Source organism: Primulina tabacum, chromosome 17 (assembly GCF_025594145.1).
Source record: "Primulina tabacum isolate GXHZ01 chromosome 17, ASM2559414v2, whole genome shotgun sequence".
Taxonomy (NCBI): domain Eukaryota; kingdom Viridiplantae; phylum Streptophyta; class Magnoliopsida; order Lamiales; family Gesneriaceae; genus Primulina; species Primulina tabacum.
The window spans coordinates 26,398,702-26,414,660 of NC_134566.1; the positions used below are offsets into that span (position 1 = coordinate 26,398,702).

Below are 15,959 nucleotides of genomic sequence, written 5' to 3' on the forward strand. Positions count from 1 at the left end.
CATATTTCCAGAATCTTCAGAAACCTCATGACTATTCACGAGTTGACGCTTTGGTTCATGAACGGATGCATGTGTCACTTCAGAAAAGAAGTGTTGTTTGGCTAAGAGTCATGTCCGTTCAGAATTGTCTCCACGTTATCTATAAATAGAAGTGCATCATCAGATTCAAAGGGTCTTGAATAAACTTGTTTTCTCCATTGTATCCTGAAAGAGATCGAGAAACATCTCTTAAAAGATAGCATTTAGAAAACGTGCTTTGGAGTCAATCAAAATTCTTTATATTATTATTTTTTTAAATTCTTCAACATGATTTAAAGTAAAATTTAATAAACTAAAGAACTCGTCAATGACTTGTGATCTATTTGATACGAAGATTCTAAATTTAACGAGAGCTATTAAACTCGAGATTTCATTATTACAAATAGCTTTTAGCTCGAAAAGAAAAAGAGTCGAGGCAAAGAATTTGCTCTACGAAATAGAAACTGGTTGAAGAGCCCAGCTTTGCAGGAGTCCATTTTGTTTAAGGCCCAGAAAGTAGTGAAGATCCATGTTAACTAATCACGGCTAGTGGCATATGTGAAGGAGCATTTACTTACTTGAGTGGAGTTTACCGGTTTTGATTTCAGTGTGCACCCTTGTCAATCTTGTGCGTGTAAGTTTGTCTGGGGGGGTTTGAAATTGATTTGGTGGTAATTAGGGTTTGATTTATGATATATATATATGTGATTAATTTGCAGTTTGGAGCCTTCCAGGTTTTTGATCTTGATGGGACTCCATCCCCTTTAAAGTCCCGTGCAAGAATAGCACGGTATTGCAGAGCATCGGGCTTGGATTTATCAAGCCAGCTCGAGGCGGAAGAGGCTGCCTCGGTTGAAAGAAACTGGGCATTTAGGAAATGCGTGGAAGAATGTGCTGTGAGTGAAGTTGTGGGATTTTATTGTGAAAGTTATAATTTACTGCAAATGTGACTTAAGTTGTGATTGGATTGAAAATTTTTGCATTTTGCAAGATGATTTGAACTTGGGATTTGAGATGAAGGATTTGGAATCAATCATTTTGACTGCAACAACTTCAAATCTTTTAAGGATTTGAAAATTTACGGAATTGAAAGGCATCCAAACATATGTGATCCATATAAATCATGGATTTGAAATGACTAAGTTTGAAATTCTTCCATCCCAATGCTACTTATAGATGCAAATGCCATTTTGTCCATCACTTGTCAAGTTTCTTGTCAACATGCGCAAAATTACCAAGCAGATTATTATTTAATCGAAATAAATTATAGTTATAATTTAGTCCAAGATGTTTTCTTTGAGAAAAAAACATGAATTTTATTATGCACACTTTATCCATGGAGCGAGTTAATGCTTGACTGCTTCTAATGTCAGAAGTCGTTCACAAAATGGGACTTATCAGAGTTTGTAAATGTTTTCTGATAGGATTTGCTGGAACTCCTGGGAATGCCAGTTTTAAAAGTGAAAGGGGAAGCTGAAGCACTCTGTGCACAGTTAAATAGTGTAGGACATCTTGATGTTTGTATTACTGCCAACAACGATGCCTTTCTTTATGGGGCCCAATGAGTTATCAAGCGGTTCCAGCCCAAACTCAAAAGCCAGTATTCGATCTGTTTCAAGATGAACTTGATTTTATTTTTGTCCTCAAATATTTACGAAGCATACTAAAATTCTTGTTACAGACCTAAAGTGAAGGAGAGTTGAATGTCATTTAGAAAGGATCTTTTACTTCCTCTAAAGGTTGTGTAGATTGTATTTGCACAATTGCGCTTAAAATAGTCATGTGAATACAAATTTAAAAAGTAATTTAAAATCTGAATCTGTTGGTGTTATTGTATCTGTTCTTTTTGTGTTAATTTTAATTTCACAACACTTGTATCCAATAATGAGCAGGAGCCATTGGAATGCTACCATGTAGCTGACATTGAAGCTGGTCTTGGGCTTAAGAGGAAGCATTTGATCGCTGTTTCTCTGTTGGTTGGAAGTGAGCAATATTTAAGTGGTGTCCAGGGAATTGGGCTTGATACTGCTCTTCGTTTTGTCAAATGTTTTAATGAAGAAGAAATATTGGATAGGTTAATGTTCAATTACATGTGCACATGCATTCTATCTTTTACATCCGTGTATGTATTTTTTAGTCATTGGAAGTTAAAATCAAAATGAAGTTTGTAAATCTCTTTCATGTTCCTCAGGTTGAATAAAATAGCAAAAGGAGATCCACTGGTTATTCAGGGAAATATTGAATCTGGAGGTGAACTTGCACGAAGTTCTAATGAAAATTCACCAAAGCCTAATTATCCTCATTGTTCACACTGTGGGCATCCGGGCAACAAAAGGCTCATCTCAAATTTTCTTGTGAATATTGCAGTTCGAATGCTGGCAAGAGTTGCTGGCAGAAGGTCAGTAGGATTCAAATGTGTCTGTTCATCATGTGACTTTTTAGGCCTTTATTCATGCGTTGTCGTCCTTTTCTAATGCTATATTAGTCTTAAACACTTCATTTGTTGATAATACATTTACCTTTTGCTCTTCTGATCTTAATTTGAGTTTGGTGTTTGATGCCAGGGCAGGAAAGAAAAAGAAAACAAGAAAAATGAGGCTTGGAGATTTAATGTCTGCCGAAAGATTGCTTCAGAGAGAGATTTTCCTATTGATGAAATTATCCATATGTATTTGAGCAAAAACAATGGGATTGGTACAAGAGGACGAATCTGGGGAAGTTGATGAATCCATTGATTTTCTTGAAGAGCCGGATATACAACTAGAGGAGGAATGTTGGGAAGTTGATGAATCTATTGATTTTCTTGAAGAGACAGACGTCCCTCATATTCGCCTTCAAGATGGCTGTTGCTTTTCGTCCACGGATGAAGATATCTAGCTTTTTCATAACGCATTTCCCGAAAAAGCCACTAAATTTTTCAAAAAAAAGGTTAGTATCCATCTCCTCCCTCTCAAGGGTAAGTAGAGTAACTCTTTATGTTTTACGACGTTAAGTCTATTGCGACAGAAACTGAAGGAAATGAAATCACGAAAGAAGAAATGCACGTCAGGGTCTGAAGCAGCAACCGGTAAACTCAGAATCACCCTCATCATGAAGTGTTCAGCTAAGCATCACCGAGTTCCATAGTTCCTCCAAAATTCTTTGCCAAAACAAGAACGAGGAAAACACAGGGAATGGTCATGGTTTGACTGAAGGCAAACGGAAAGAGCCTGGTTCAGGATATTCCAAGTCTGTCAGGCGCCGTCTCTTGTTCGGCTAAGTCACTTTATTATGTTTGTTGTTACCTGTAAATCCACGGGCGAGCCGTGTATGGTTGTGGATTTTGTTTTGACAATACTCTTGAAAGTGTAAATAATCCTTTATGATTTTAGCTAGTCAGCTTTTCTTGAGTAAATGGTTCTCTATACATGCCTGCCTCTATGCTCGAATCTTTTTATTTATTGTTAGCAATCTAAGTGGCGTGCATTGGTAAAAGGATTTACTTATTTACACAAATGACCTTTATTATTTACGAATAAATGTAATTTTTTATGGATTCAAGTCTGGTGAACTAGAAATTTTTTTTTCTCCCTTGTGATTTCCAACGGTCCAGGTTTTGTCATCATTTTTTATCGCATGTCACGCGTAAAGATTGCTCTTCATTCATTATTAATTACACATGAGACGCTAATTAATTTATTTTGATATGGCATGTAAGAAATGATATATGTTGAATGTATATATGTATATGTATATGTGTATACATATATAAGTTTATTAATTAATTTATTTTGATATGGGATGTAAGAAATGTATGATGGTATATATATGTGCGCATGAGTGCGTGCATGTGCGTGTGTATATATATATATATAAGTTAATATATAATTGTATGAATATTGATAATCTTTTAATCCAAGACTAACATGGTTGTATGCTCTCTCAGTCTTTCTGTTGCATCTCTCTCTTATCATATGGACTTGTTTTAACCATATGCTATTTTTGGGTCTAAGCCAAAACTTCCCTAGCCGAAGACTGCTTCTTCTTCTTTTTTTAAAAACAATAAAGAAAATTATTTTATTCCTATGTGCTCAAAACATTTGAAGTGTCAACGAATCTCAAGTCATACATGGTGAACAAAGGAATTTGCCTTCTTGTTGCTGATGGTGATCCCACTTGCACTAGAATTGTGTCCGATATGCTTCAACACACCAGCTATGAAGGTCAAACACCGAAAACCGATCAAGTTTTCCAGTCGAGGCCGTCATTATTTTTCAAATGATTTTTTTTTAATATGATATTTCTGAAATTTTGATTTTGCCCGCTTATTAAGATTCATACCCCAACTCCTACCAAAAATAAAATTGTTGATAATTTGTGATATGGATGAAGTTTTAAACTTGTGTTTTAGGCTTTTAGTTGATATTTTTTGTGATGTGTGTGTCAGTGTTGGCTACTGGAAGTGGTTTAGATGTTTTGAATTCTATATGGGAGACAAAGGGAAGGATAGAACTCGTCCTGACAAATGCTCAAAGGTTAGGATCAAATGGGATGGAGATTGTGAAACATATTAAGAAGAAGCTTCATCTTCCTGTCACATGTAAGCATGCATTTTGTTCTTCAAATCTTTGGATTAATAAAATTTTGATATAAGGTCTTTTGTTTTTACATACTGAAGTATAATGATTTTGAATTCTTTTTTCTAAGTGTACCTTTGGTTTTTTCTTAGAAATAATAGTTTGAAGAAAGATCTAATAAAAGTGGTTAGTTTTTATCATGTCAAATTTCAGTTTGTTTCACCTGAGCCCATCTCAAAATTGAGCTCAAAGTTTTGATAACTTGATCGAGTCTAACTCCAGTATAGAACGGAAATCGACCTCGACTAAGCGGTTATGCGCATGTTATTTGCAGTGATGTCTCCTGAGAAGGCAAAGATGGAGTTTACAACCCAACCAAGCAACTTCTCAGCATACATTTTGAATAACTTGAGCAGTGATGACATTAATAACCTCTGGCAATTTGCATCAGAGGAAGAAAAGTTCAAGAAAATATCACAGAGCACTACTCCATTATCAGCTGATGAATGCAGCACAGATGAAACTACTTTAATGGAAAAGAAACAAAGAGTTGTTTGGACAAAAGAGATGCATCAGAAATTCTTGGATGCCATTGAAATTCTAGGATATGAAAGTGAGTTTCATCTCTTATTTTTGCACCAAAACTTGGCCATAAAATTCTTGAGAATTGTTTCTGGTGACAATTGTTCTATACATTATTCGAAGCAGGAGCAGTTCCAAAGAGAATCGCAGAGGTTATGGGGATACCAGGGCTTCGAAGAGAAAACGTTGCCAGTCATTTACAGGTTCTCCAAGATGAGAATCTACTACAATGAAATCTTTATTTTGAATGCTTACCTGATATGATCGCATTAGCATTTAAATTCCCAAATTATTTTAATAAATGACAGTATAACACCAATAACTCTCTCAATAAAAAATCATAAATAATGATCATGTGAAATCCATTGAAACAGGAAATTAAATCTTTCTGCAGAAATTTCGCAATGGCCTGAAACGAGCTCAAGAAGTCTCTCTCGATTCAGTACCTAGCACGAGCACCATGAATGAAATCGAGAGATCAAGCATGCTCAACAATCCTGAAGAATCCACAAGAAGTTTCATCGTGCAAAACAAGGACACACAGAAGAAAGATCTTTTTGGTGCGATCAACCGTTACACAAATTTTAGAGCTTCACGGTTAACAGATCACTGGCTGCAGAATGGTCCGTTAAGTCCCAACTTCCAAATATACAGAGATCAGACGAAGAACATGCTTCTGAGTACAATAAAAAGTACTTCATCCACATATGATAACAGTGCTACGAGTTCTAAACCTACCTTCAGGTTCGTGGGATACAGGTTGACAAGTGATGAGAAGTCTATTGTGTTGTGTACTGAAGATCAGAATCCTGAAACATCAGTGTCTCTGCAGAAGTCTTTCGATCAGCCGAAAAACTCGCAGAATGAGGTGCTGTTTCTGAGCCCGTTGACTGCGGAGAGTCATTGGAATGAAAATCCGGATCAGGAAATTTATTTCCCATCAAGGGAAACAACCAAGAATGAAAATTTGGGGCAAAATTCGTTGGCAGAGGAGCAGCAAGAAGAATTTGAGGATGTCCTGATAGATGTGTCAGGAAACACATTTCCTCACATGGATTGGCAAGAATTTGAGGATGCAGTTTTTAAACAAGATGGTACTTATCCATCAAACATATAAATGTTACTATTCTTCAACGTTGATATTCAATTTGCTAATTTAGCAGAGAAATATGAAAGGTATTATTATCAGTATTATCAGAATCTCACTTGCCCGTTTTCAAGATTCAACCCTTTTTGTAAAACTTCACCTTTTCACGACCATGGGAGCTTCACCATCACATGCAGCACAAAAATCCTCCTACCACTCATGCGTGAGATTGTTCTTTGAGGTCACATAAATCATCTGATCAATATAATTTTTATAAAATAAATTATTCAATGACAAACTATGATCTGTTTTTTTTAAAATAATAATAAAAGATCAGATAAAATATCATAAGCAGATTGTCCGTACAATAATCGTATCAATCTCTAGGGAATACTGTTATGACATGCAAACCTTAACAAGAAATTTTGAATGCAATCCTAATCCTGTGAGATGTGAAGCATGATTTACCAAAAAAAAATTCAAACACATATCTAAATTATGCTTCGCATCCAAGGGAGAGTACACAAATGCTTATCATTTTCCCCAATAGGTTTCTTGGGAGCTTACAGATGCAACAATCAGATTGAAGCAAAATTTCAAGCATGTCTATATTATGACCTCAATGTCGCTTCTCCATAGACCCTCGAGTCCACGTCAATGGAAACAGAATCTGCATTCCTTTGGTTGCTTCGGTTGCGTACTGCATGAGCAATAGCTGGTAGCAGCCATTGTCGAGAATGCTCAATTGTAATCTCGGAGCTGTCAAAATATTCAGCAGTAGACATCCTATATGTGTGACCCTGTTTTGCTTCGAAAGATTCATCTACTGAAAGACGGAATATTGGACAGGAAAGCTGTTTTCTTAACCAAATGTCAATGCAAGACAGGTGAAAAGTGTGACCACTTCGGCATAATTCTCAATACTTCTTTCTCTTCGTATTTTGCGAAACATATTGTACATCTGCATCGGATAAAGATACTGAATTTCTGGAGTAGAAAACAATTACTGTTGTATCTGAAATTCATACTAGACATACTGTGCATCTGCCACTGAACTGAATGCTTCCCGATTGAATTTTATGGTCGGAATCGTAGCAACTACAGCTGGAGCATGGTCATTACCCCCATTTTCAGTGGGCTTTTTCACTGTTTACCTGAATAAAACAAGGACTTAAATAAGTAACGCATGGGGATAGAAATTAATAATCTATGGAGAGGACGTGATACAATTTTTTTTTTTTTGGGAAAAATATTAAAGTCACGGCGCTTAAGACGGTGTGACTTGCTAGTTTTTTTTTAAAAAAAAATTCAACTCACGTTCTCCTAGACGGCGGGAGTTGTTAATTTTTTTTTATATAAAAAAATAAAAGTCACGCCTTTTAGGATGGCGTGACTTGAATTTTAATAAAAAAATCAACAACTCTCGCCTTCTAGGATGACGTGGCTTGATTTTTTTTTTTTAAATTTTTTTAAATGTAAATTATTAAAAATTAATAATTAGAATTTTGGTGACAGAATGATGAGATGTATCACGATAAGCACAAATTACGCGAACCAATTACCACGCCCTGTTAAATAGCGTGTTTTTGATAGAATATTTGCTTATATAATTGGTGAACGTCTAGAGAATATTTACTATCATTATTCTTCGTTGGTCTAATAAGATTTTTGAAGTATATCATTCGTTTGCTTTTATCATTCTTCGAATTATTTTGGCTGATTGAAATGATACATTTTCTTTCGGTGTTCGAATATATTTACTTGTTGGAGCAGCTTAATATCAGTTTCCACTTTAACATATGAAGTAGTTATGTTATAAATTAAGTTTGTCTTTCAAGTTTGATTGAAATCGACAATTTATTTATTTGTGATTATTTTTTTGCAGATAAAATTTTGATTTTGAAGATTGAGATAAGTATTAATATAAATTATGTTAATTTAGTTTTTGAATATAAATTATTATTTAATTATTATATTACATATCAAATTTATAATTAAAATGGTTAATTACGTTTCAATATATTATTATAATCACTTATTTCTTTGTTTATTTCAAAATCAAGTTGTTATTATTATTATTTTATATTATTCAAAAACTATATAAAAAAATCAGTATTATTATTATTATTATTATTATTTTATTTCACATACGTAGTCTATTAATTTGTTTTCCCTGTATGAAATTTATCACCATAATTATTTTTGTTATTATTAATTTATGAAATTTATCACCATAATAATAATAATTATTATTATTATTATTAATTTATGAAATTTATCACCATAATAATAATAATAATTATTATTATTATTATTATTATTGATATTAGTAGCATCGTTAGACAATTTTATCATCATCATCATCATTATTATTATTATTATTATTATTATCATCATTATCATTAATCAGAATAAAAATCAAAGTATATGTAAACAAATTTTAATATGTATTATTTATTCTATTCCATATTTTGTTATGCAATTGTAATTTAAAAAATTTTGCTATCAAAATTTTATTTTTTGTGATCTATTTAATTTTTATTTAGGAATGGATACAGTGTTGGTTCTTTTATTCGTAAGTGATAATGTTATGATAGGACATCACAATGTAAAATATAGTACCACCGCGTTGAGGGAAACACGAGTATCACGATATATTAATTTTCGTGAATTGAAGGAAATAGTGTACCGGCGGACAAATATTAAGATTTCAAAATTTAACTTAAAATTGTCAACAAAATATTCTTACATGAACAAGTCACGCTGTGTAGAAGTGCATCTTGACATCATTGATGACAAAAATTTACAGTTTATGCTGGATTCTAGTAACAAAATGCAGTGTATTGAATTGTACATTGAAACGGATTCCATCGAGCATAATGTACATGTTGAGGTTCTTGAATCATACATTCCATGTATAACTGAAGGGTTCAATTCAATGGGATTTAATGATGAAGCTGATAATTTTACTGCTGTTTTTTTCGGAACAGTAAATGAAAATATTCTAATTCGGAGTATTGAACAGGGGAATGTGATCAGTATATTATGGGCACCGTAGAAGAAATGTTTGTTGGCCGATTTCCACACGAGGATGGGATTTTGGTGCAAGATTATGGTACTCGGTTGACACAAATCATGCAGGTATCGATTGTTCACTGAATGCACATACTGGTGGATCGAATCATGTATTGACACCTTTCATGCCTGAAGAACAAAGATCGCGTGAGTTGTCATTAGATATTCACCTTGGCACAATCGAGATAGTTACTGAACCTGATACAACTGCAAGTGAAACAGATGAATATGAGCGTGATGACGAGAATGCGACATTTTCCGATATTGGTCAATCTGTCCCACATGTTGGTCCATCCTCATATGTTGTGCTTCAATTATTTAATACAATATATGATGAGAAATGCCCTGATTTTGTTGGAATCCCATATACTTCGAATATGAGTTATTACACACAGATAGAGGAGAACTTTGCACTGAACATTGTTTTTAAAGACAAGAAGAATTTGATTGCAGCAGTTAAGGATTTTTCAGTTATAGTTGCTCGATGTGAATACCAAATTGTGGAGAGTACAAAGACTTTGTGCAAAGTTCGTTGTAAGAATAAATATTCAATTGTCAACTATAGGTGGGGTCTTCGTGCATCTTTAAAATCCAAATTGGGCTATTTCATGATGACGAAATATAGTGGTCCACATACATGTATGTCTATCCAGGTGGGGTTAGACCACCATAACCTTGACAAAAATATGATTGCAAAAGCATTTATGGTATTGTTCGGTGTGATATTTCATGTGATATTAAATATGTCATCCAGCTTGTTAAAGATCGATAAAGTTATCAAATCTCATATGGTAAGGCATTTCATAGTTTAAAGCGAGCGACGGAAAATGTATATGGTACATGGGAGAGATCAGTACGTCTTTTGCCAAGATACATGGGTGCCCTTGTGAAGTATAGAGTGAAACCATTTACCGACATATAATTATGCATTCAAGATGTTAAACTACGTGTTTTGGGCCTTCCGACCATGTATAGATGGGTTTCGACATTGTTGAAAAATAATTAGTCTTGATGGTACTCATTTGTACACGAAGTATAAGCACAAGATTCTTATAGCTGTGGGTTTAGATGCAAATAACCAAATATTGCCTTTAGCATTTGCAATTATCGATGAGGAAACATATGAGTCCTTGAAATAGTTTTTGAAACTTCTGTGCAAGCATGTGGTTCGAGGATCCACATGTGTGTGTCTTATCTCCGATAGACATCGTGGCATCATTAATGTTGTTGAAGAGATACCTGATTTTAGATATCCACGTGGAGTACATCGTTTTTGGCTTAGACACATATGTTCTAATTTCAAAACACATTTCAAAAATATGAATTTAAAGGATCTATGTTGAAAAGCAGGCACACAACATCAAATACGCAAATTTGATGCCATCATGGATGAAATTAAAAATCTCGACTCGAGAGCTTTTGTTTAACTCTCTACAATTCCTAAACACAAGTGGAATCTTGCTCACGATGGGGGATGGCGAGATGGAGTTATGACAACCAACATGTTTGAGTGTCTTAATTATGTTCTGAATGGTGCTCATCGACTTCCTGTATCAGCGTTAATTCAGTTGACATTCAATCGTTGCGTGTAGTATTTCATCGATCGTATCACACGAAGTTAGCATATGACTCAGGGCAATTATCCTTGGCCTGATTATGCATTTGGACTTTATGAGAAATTTTCTGTGAGATCTAGTGAACACAGTGTTGCTCTTACTGAGATCAGAGACCAATCGGCATTTGTTGTTACGAGGGGGGAGGGGGTTGGCGACAAGGTCGGGGTGAACGCATTTAGGTTGTGACCTCTTAGTCTAAATGAATGCTTATGCGGAAAATGGACTATTTTTGGAATTTTGTGTTCACATGAAATATGTACTGCTAAATGGTATGGATTAGTTCGTACACAACTTGTACAACGTTGGTTTCAGATGAGTGAATACATAGACACCTACGAGGGAAGATTTCGCCCAATTTCTGACGATGAATATTGGGATGCGCCGACATTTAAATTGTGCCACAACCCAAATAGGCGTCAAAGACGGAGAAAGGGAAGAGACTGAACTACAAAAATCAGAAATGAGATGGATCAGCCTTCAACTCGAGAAAGACAATGCATCCAGCGAGAAAGCTCATCACAACAATGTCGTAATCAGAACATGAAAAAAGGTAAAGGTAAAGGTAAATTTAAAAATCTATGATCAACTATAGGTAAAGTTATATGAAAAACTATATTTATACAATTTATTTGATTTTAATTTCTTATTTCATTCATATTGCAAATATAATCTTATATTTAAGTGTTTATGTATTTATTGTTTGAACGTTTGAAGGAATACTAGGAGATTCAATATGTTACAATTATGATTGTATGTTTTTCTCTGTATTTTAGTAAGTATCATGTGTTTACCGATCAATTTGTTTTGGTTTTTATTTGATTGTATTTCATTGTTTTGCGGGCTGATAGATTTTTATGTATTTCTATGTTCTCTGTTGTGTAAAATCATCTTGTTCTGTTTTTTATTTGATAATATCCGTTTTTGGAATTCTGTGTTCACATGAAATATGTACTGCTAAATGGTATGGATTAGTTCGTACACAACTTGTACAACGTTGGTTTCAGATGAGTGAATACATAGATACCTACGAGGGAAGATTTCGCCCAATTTCTGACGATGAATATTGGGATGCGCCGACATTTGAATTGTGCCACAACCCAAATAGGCGTCAAAGATGGAGAAAGGGAAGGGACCGAACTACAAGAATCAGAAATGAGATGGACCAGCCTTCAACTCGAGAAAGGCAATGCATCCAGGGAGAAAGCTCATCACAACAACGCCGTAATCAGAACATGTAAAAAGGTAAAGGTAAAGTTAGAAATCCATGATCAACTATAGGTAAAGTTATATGAACAACGATATTTATACAATTTATTTGATTTTTAATTTCGTATTTCATTCATATTGCAAATATAATCTTATATTTAAGTGTTTACGTATTTATTATTTGCATGTTTGAAGGAATACTAGAAGATTCAATATGTTACAATTATGATTGTATGTTTTTCTCTATATTTTAGTAAGTATCGTATGTTAACCGATCAGTTTGTTTTGGTTTTTATTTGATTGTATTTCATTGTTTTGCAGGCTGGTAGATTTTATGTATTTCTATGTTCTCTGTTGTATAAAATCATCTCGTTCTGTTTTTTATTTGATAATATCAATTTTTGGAGTTTTCACATGCGATATATACTGGCAAATGGTATGGATTAGTTCATACACAACTTGTACAACGTTGGTTTCAGATGAGTGAATACATAGACACCTACGAGGGAAGATTTCGCCCGATTTCTGACGAGGAATATTGGGATGCGTCGACATTTGAATTGTGCCGCAACCCAAATAGGCGTCAAAGACGGAAAAAGGGAAGGGACCGAACTACAAGAATCAGAAATAAGATGTACCAGCCTTCAACTCGAGAAAAGCAACACATCCAGCAAGAAAGCTCATCATCACAACACCGTAATCAGAACATGTAAAAAAGTAAAGGTAAAGTTAGAAATCCATGATCAAATATAGGTAAAGTTAGATGAAAAACTATGTTTATACAATTTATTTGATTTTTAATTTCGTATTTCATTCATATTGCAAATATAATCTTATATTTAAATGTTTATGTATTTATTGTTTGCAGGTTTGAAGAAAAAACTAGAAGACTCAATATGTTACAATTATGATTGTATGTTTTTCTCTGTGTTTTAGTAAGTATCGTATGTTAACCGATCAGTTTGTTTTTGTTTTTATTGGTCGTATTTCATTGTTTTCTGGGCTGGTAGATTTTTATGTATTTCTATGTTCTCTGTCGTATAAAATCATCTCGTTCTGTTTTTTATTTGATAATATCATTTTTTGGAATTTTGTGTTCACATGCAATATATACTGCCAAATGGTATGGATTAGTTCGTACACAACTTGTACAACGTTGGTTTCAGATGAGTGAATACATAGACACCTACGAGGGAAGATTTCGCCCGATTTCTGACGAGGAATATTGGGATGCGTCGACATTTGAATTGTGCCGCAACCCAAATAGGCGTCAAAGACGGAGAAAGGGAAGGGACCAAACTACAAGAATCAGAAATAAGATGGACTAGCCTTCAACTTGAGAAAAGCAACGCATCCAGCGAGAAAGCTCATCACAACAACGCCGTAATCAGAACATGTAAAAAGGTAAAGGTAAAGGTAAAGTTAGAATTCCATGATCAAATATAGGTAAAGTTATATGAAAAACTATGTTTATACAATTTATTTGATTTTTAATTTCGTATTTCATTCATATTGCAAATATAATCTTATGTTTAAGTGTTTATGTATTTATTGTTTGCAGGTTTGAAGGAATACTAGAAGATTCAATATGTGGACATCCAGTCCAAGGACTGTGGTGATACCTACCGGTCCAGTACTGTGGTTAGTTTGATCAAACGATTTATGTTATGAGTCACTTGCATTGAACAGAACTCTACACAAAATGATTTACGATTACGATTACGCTTACTATGATGAGCACAAAAATATGATTTTATAAAAATGTTTTTGCGGAAAGTCTCGTTATACTTATTTATACTTATATTATGCTATGTATGAGCTATGTTTAAATTGCATGAAGTTTTATTATGTATTACTTGTTATTCACGGTTTATGCATGATGACTCACTAGACTTGATCGATGCAGATGATGTTGTTGAGGAGACGGGAGGTGGTGACCAGTGAGCAGGCTCGGGCCAGTGGCAGTGCAAACCCAAGGACCTTGTAACTTACGAGATTTATTTATGCACATTTTAAAAATTATTTACTCTGATTTTATTGCACCGGTTTTGGCGACTAGTATGCTGAACCTTTTATAGTACGTTGGATTTTTCAAATTATGATGGATGTTTTTAAACTTGGATTTTTATGGTTGTGGTTTTCAAATGTTGAAGTTTAATATTAACGTTATTTTTGTATGAGTAGTGACAGTTATTTTATTTTTTGAGTTATATTTATAAAAAATTATTTAATAAGAAATTTTTAAATTTTTCCACAAATGTTAAAGTAGTAGTATTTTAAAACACGGTTCGTCACAGAAGCATTCAAGGAATATGGTGAAATAATTACTTGGGAAGAATTCCGTGCTTATTTTGCACAGGAATGTGCATCACCATCATATTATTCTGCCAAGGAAGATGAGTTTAACCAGCTGGTGCAGGGCAATAAATCAATGGTTGAATATGCATCTCAGTTTTCTGTTCTTTTACCATATGTACCACATGTTGCGAAAAATGATAAGTCCAAAATTTCAATTTTTCTACATGGACTGCGAAGAAATATTCATACTATTCTGATGGCTGGATCTTCCAACACCTATGTTCAGGTCGTGGAGAAGGCGGAGAAAATAGAGGTAAGTCTGCTTAGGGAGAACCACAACCAGTTCCAGTTTCTGTTTCTCAGGGATCTTCAAGTAACATGCCGATGCTAGCGGGTTTACCTCCTTACCAGCCTCTACAGTCATACCAGCAACCCAAACAACAAAGATTCAAAGGAAAAGACAAGCAATTTAAAAAGAAATATAAACTAGCTCCTCCAGTTCAGGCAGTACTACAGGAGGAGGTGCAGTTGGGTTATCCAATGTTGTGTACTGTGACCGATGTGATGGAATACATTTCAGTGCACAATGTATAGGAGTTAAGGGGTCTTGTTATATCTATGGTCAGATTGGGCACTATGCCAAAGTACGTCCCAATGCAGAGAAACAACAATTTCAGCCACAAAAGGTTGGTCGGATTCCCCGAGGACCAACTTTCATGGTTACTACTGCGGTGGAACAAGTGATAGCCCAAAGAGATGCAAATAATCCACCATTTCCACCTCCACAAGGACCAAATGGCCATGTCGAGGAGGTTTGAAGGTTGCGGGAAAAGATGGAGAAACTGAGGACAGTTCGGGTGACACTATCCCCTCCACCCTGAGCTGTTCTTTTCTCACCCGAATTCCTAGCCACTGAGCTCCCTCAATATTTCATATATCCTAACACCGGGAAACACATTGGGAAGAGAGATCTGGAAGAGTATCTTTCTTGGTTCGAGAATGCTTCTTTGTTACATCAATATGCTGATCCCATAAAGTGCAGAGTTTTCGTTAATAATCTAGGAGGACTGGCTCAGCTTTGGTTCAATACGATCGAGTTCGGCAGCATCCGCACTTTCCAGGACTTTATTTGGATGTTCTCTCGTTGATTTGCAAGCAGTAAAAGGCAACCCTTAACCACTTTGAGCTTATATAGCATGAAGCAATTGGAACAATAAATCTTGCGGGCATACACTCACAGATTCAATGTTAAGGCGATGGAAGTTTCCTCTGACACCCCTAATTTACTTGTGAATACTTTTATTCAAGTTTTACAACCACGTGATCTTTTCAACTCATTGGTAAAACAATCTCCCGCAAATTTCGATTGACACTTGCAAAAGATGAAAAATACATCAACATGAAAGAAGCGCAGACATCACGGATTGAAAGCCAAGTCCATGCCTCGACCTCATAAAGAAGTTTGGCCAAGGAAGCCATGCCTTGAACATAATCCACTCGGATTGGACAGCTCGGTCAATT

The 15,959-nt window shown here is 34.8% G+C and overlaps 2 protein-coding genes and 1 long non-coding RNA gene across 12 annotated transcripts; 2 read left to right on the forward strand and 1 right to left on the reverse strand.

Moving 5' to 3' along the window:
- Positions 1-442: 442 nt before the first annotated feature.
- On the forward strand, positions 443-3,420 carry LOC142531384 (flap endonuclease GEN-like 1). Of its 9 annotated transcripts, none has more exons than XM_075637487.1 (6): positions 443-652; positions 738-926; positions 1,443-1,757; positions 1,911-2,140; positions 2,210-2,946; positions 3,025-3,420. In XM_075637487.1, exons 3-5 carry the CDS (start codon positions 1,722-1,724, stop codon positions 2,490-2,492), a joined length of 549 nt encoding a protein of 182 aa, XP_075493602.1. In that variant the 5' UTR covers positions 443-652; positions 738-926; positions 1,443-1,721; the 3' UTR covers positions 2,493-2,946; positions 3,025-3,420. The 9 variants fall into 9 exon arrangements, with proteins under 9 accessions (XP_075493602.1, XP_075493601.1, XP_075493599.1 ...); XM_075637486.1 differs by having other exon boundaries at positions 738-923; XM_075637484.1 differs by having other exon boundaries at positions 738-914.
- Positions 3,421-3,844: 424 nt separating this feature from the next.
- On the forward strand, positions 3,845-7,189 carry LOC142532062 (putative two-component response regulator ARR21). Of its 2 annotated transcripts, XR_012816467.1 has the most exons (6): positions 3,845-4,220; positions 4,445-4,597; positions 4,909-5,187; positions 5,283-5,359; positions 5,551-6,990; positions 7,098-7,147. XR_012816467.1 is itself a non-coding variant. In XM_075638377.1 (5 exons), exons 1-5 carry the CDS (start codon positions 4,127-4,129, stop codon positions 6,271-6,273), a joined length of 1,326 nt encoding a protein of 441 aa, XP_075494492.1. In that variant the 5' UTR covers positions 3,845-4,126; the 3' UTR covers positions 6,274-7,189. The 2 variants fall into 2 exon arrangements, 1 of the variants encoding a protein (XP_075494492.1); XM_075638377.1 differs by having other exon boundaries at positions 5,551-7,189.
- Positions 5,467-5,838, reverse strand: LOC142532063 (uncharacterized). The gene is made up of 2 exons (XR_012816468.1): positions 5,734-5,838; positions 5,467-5,653 (listed from the first exon to the last, which is right to left on the reverse strand). It is a non-coding gene; the product is annotated as an uncharacterized LOC142532063 (long non-coding RNA).
- Positions 7,190-15,959: the final 8,770 nt, after the last annotated feature.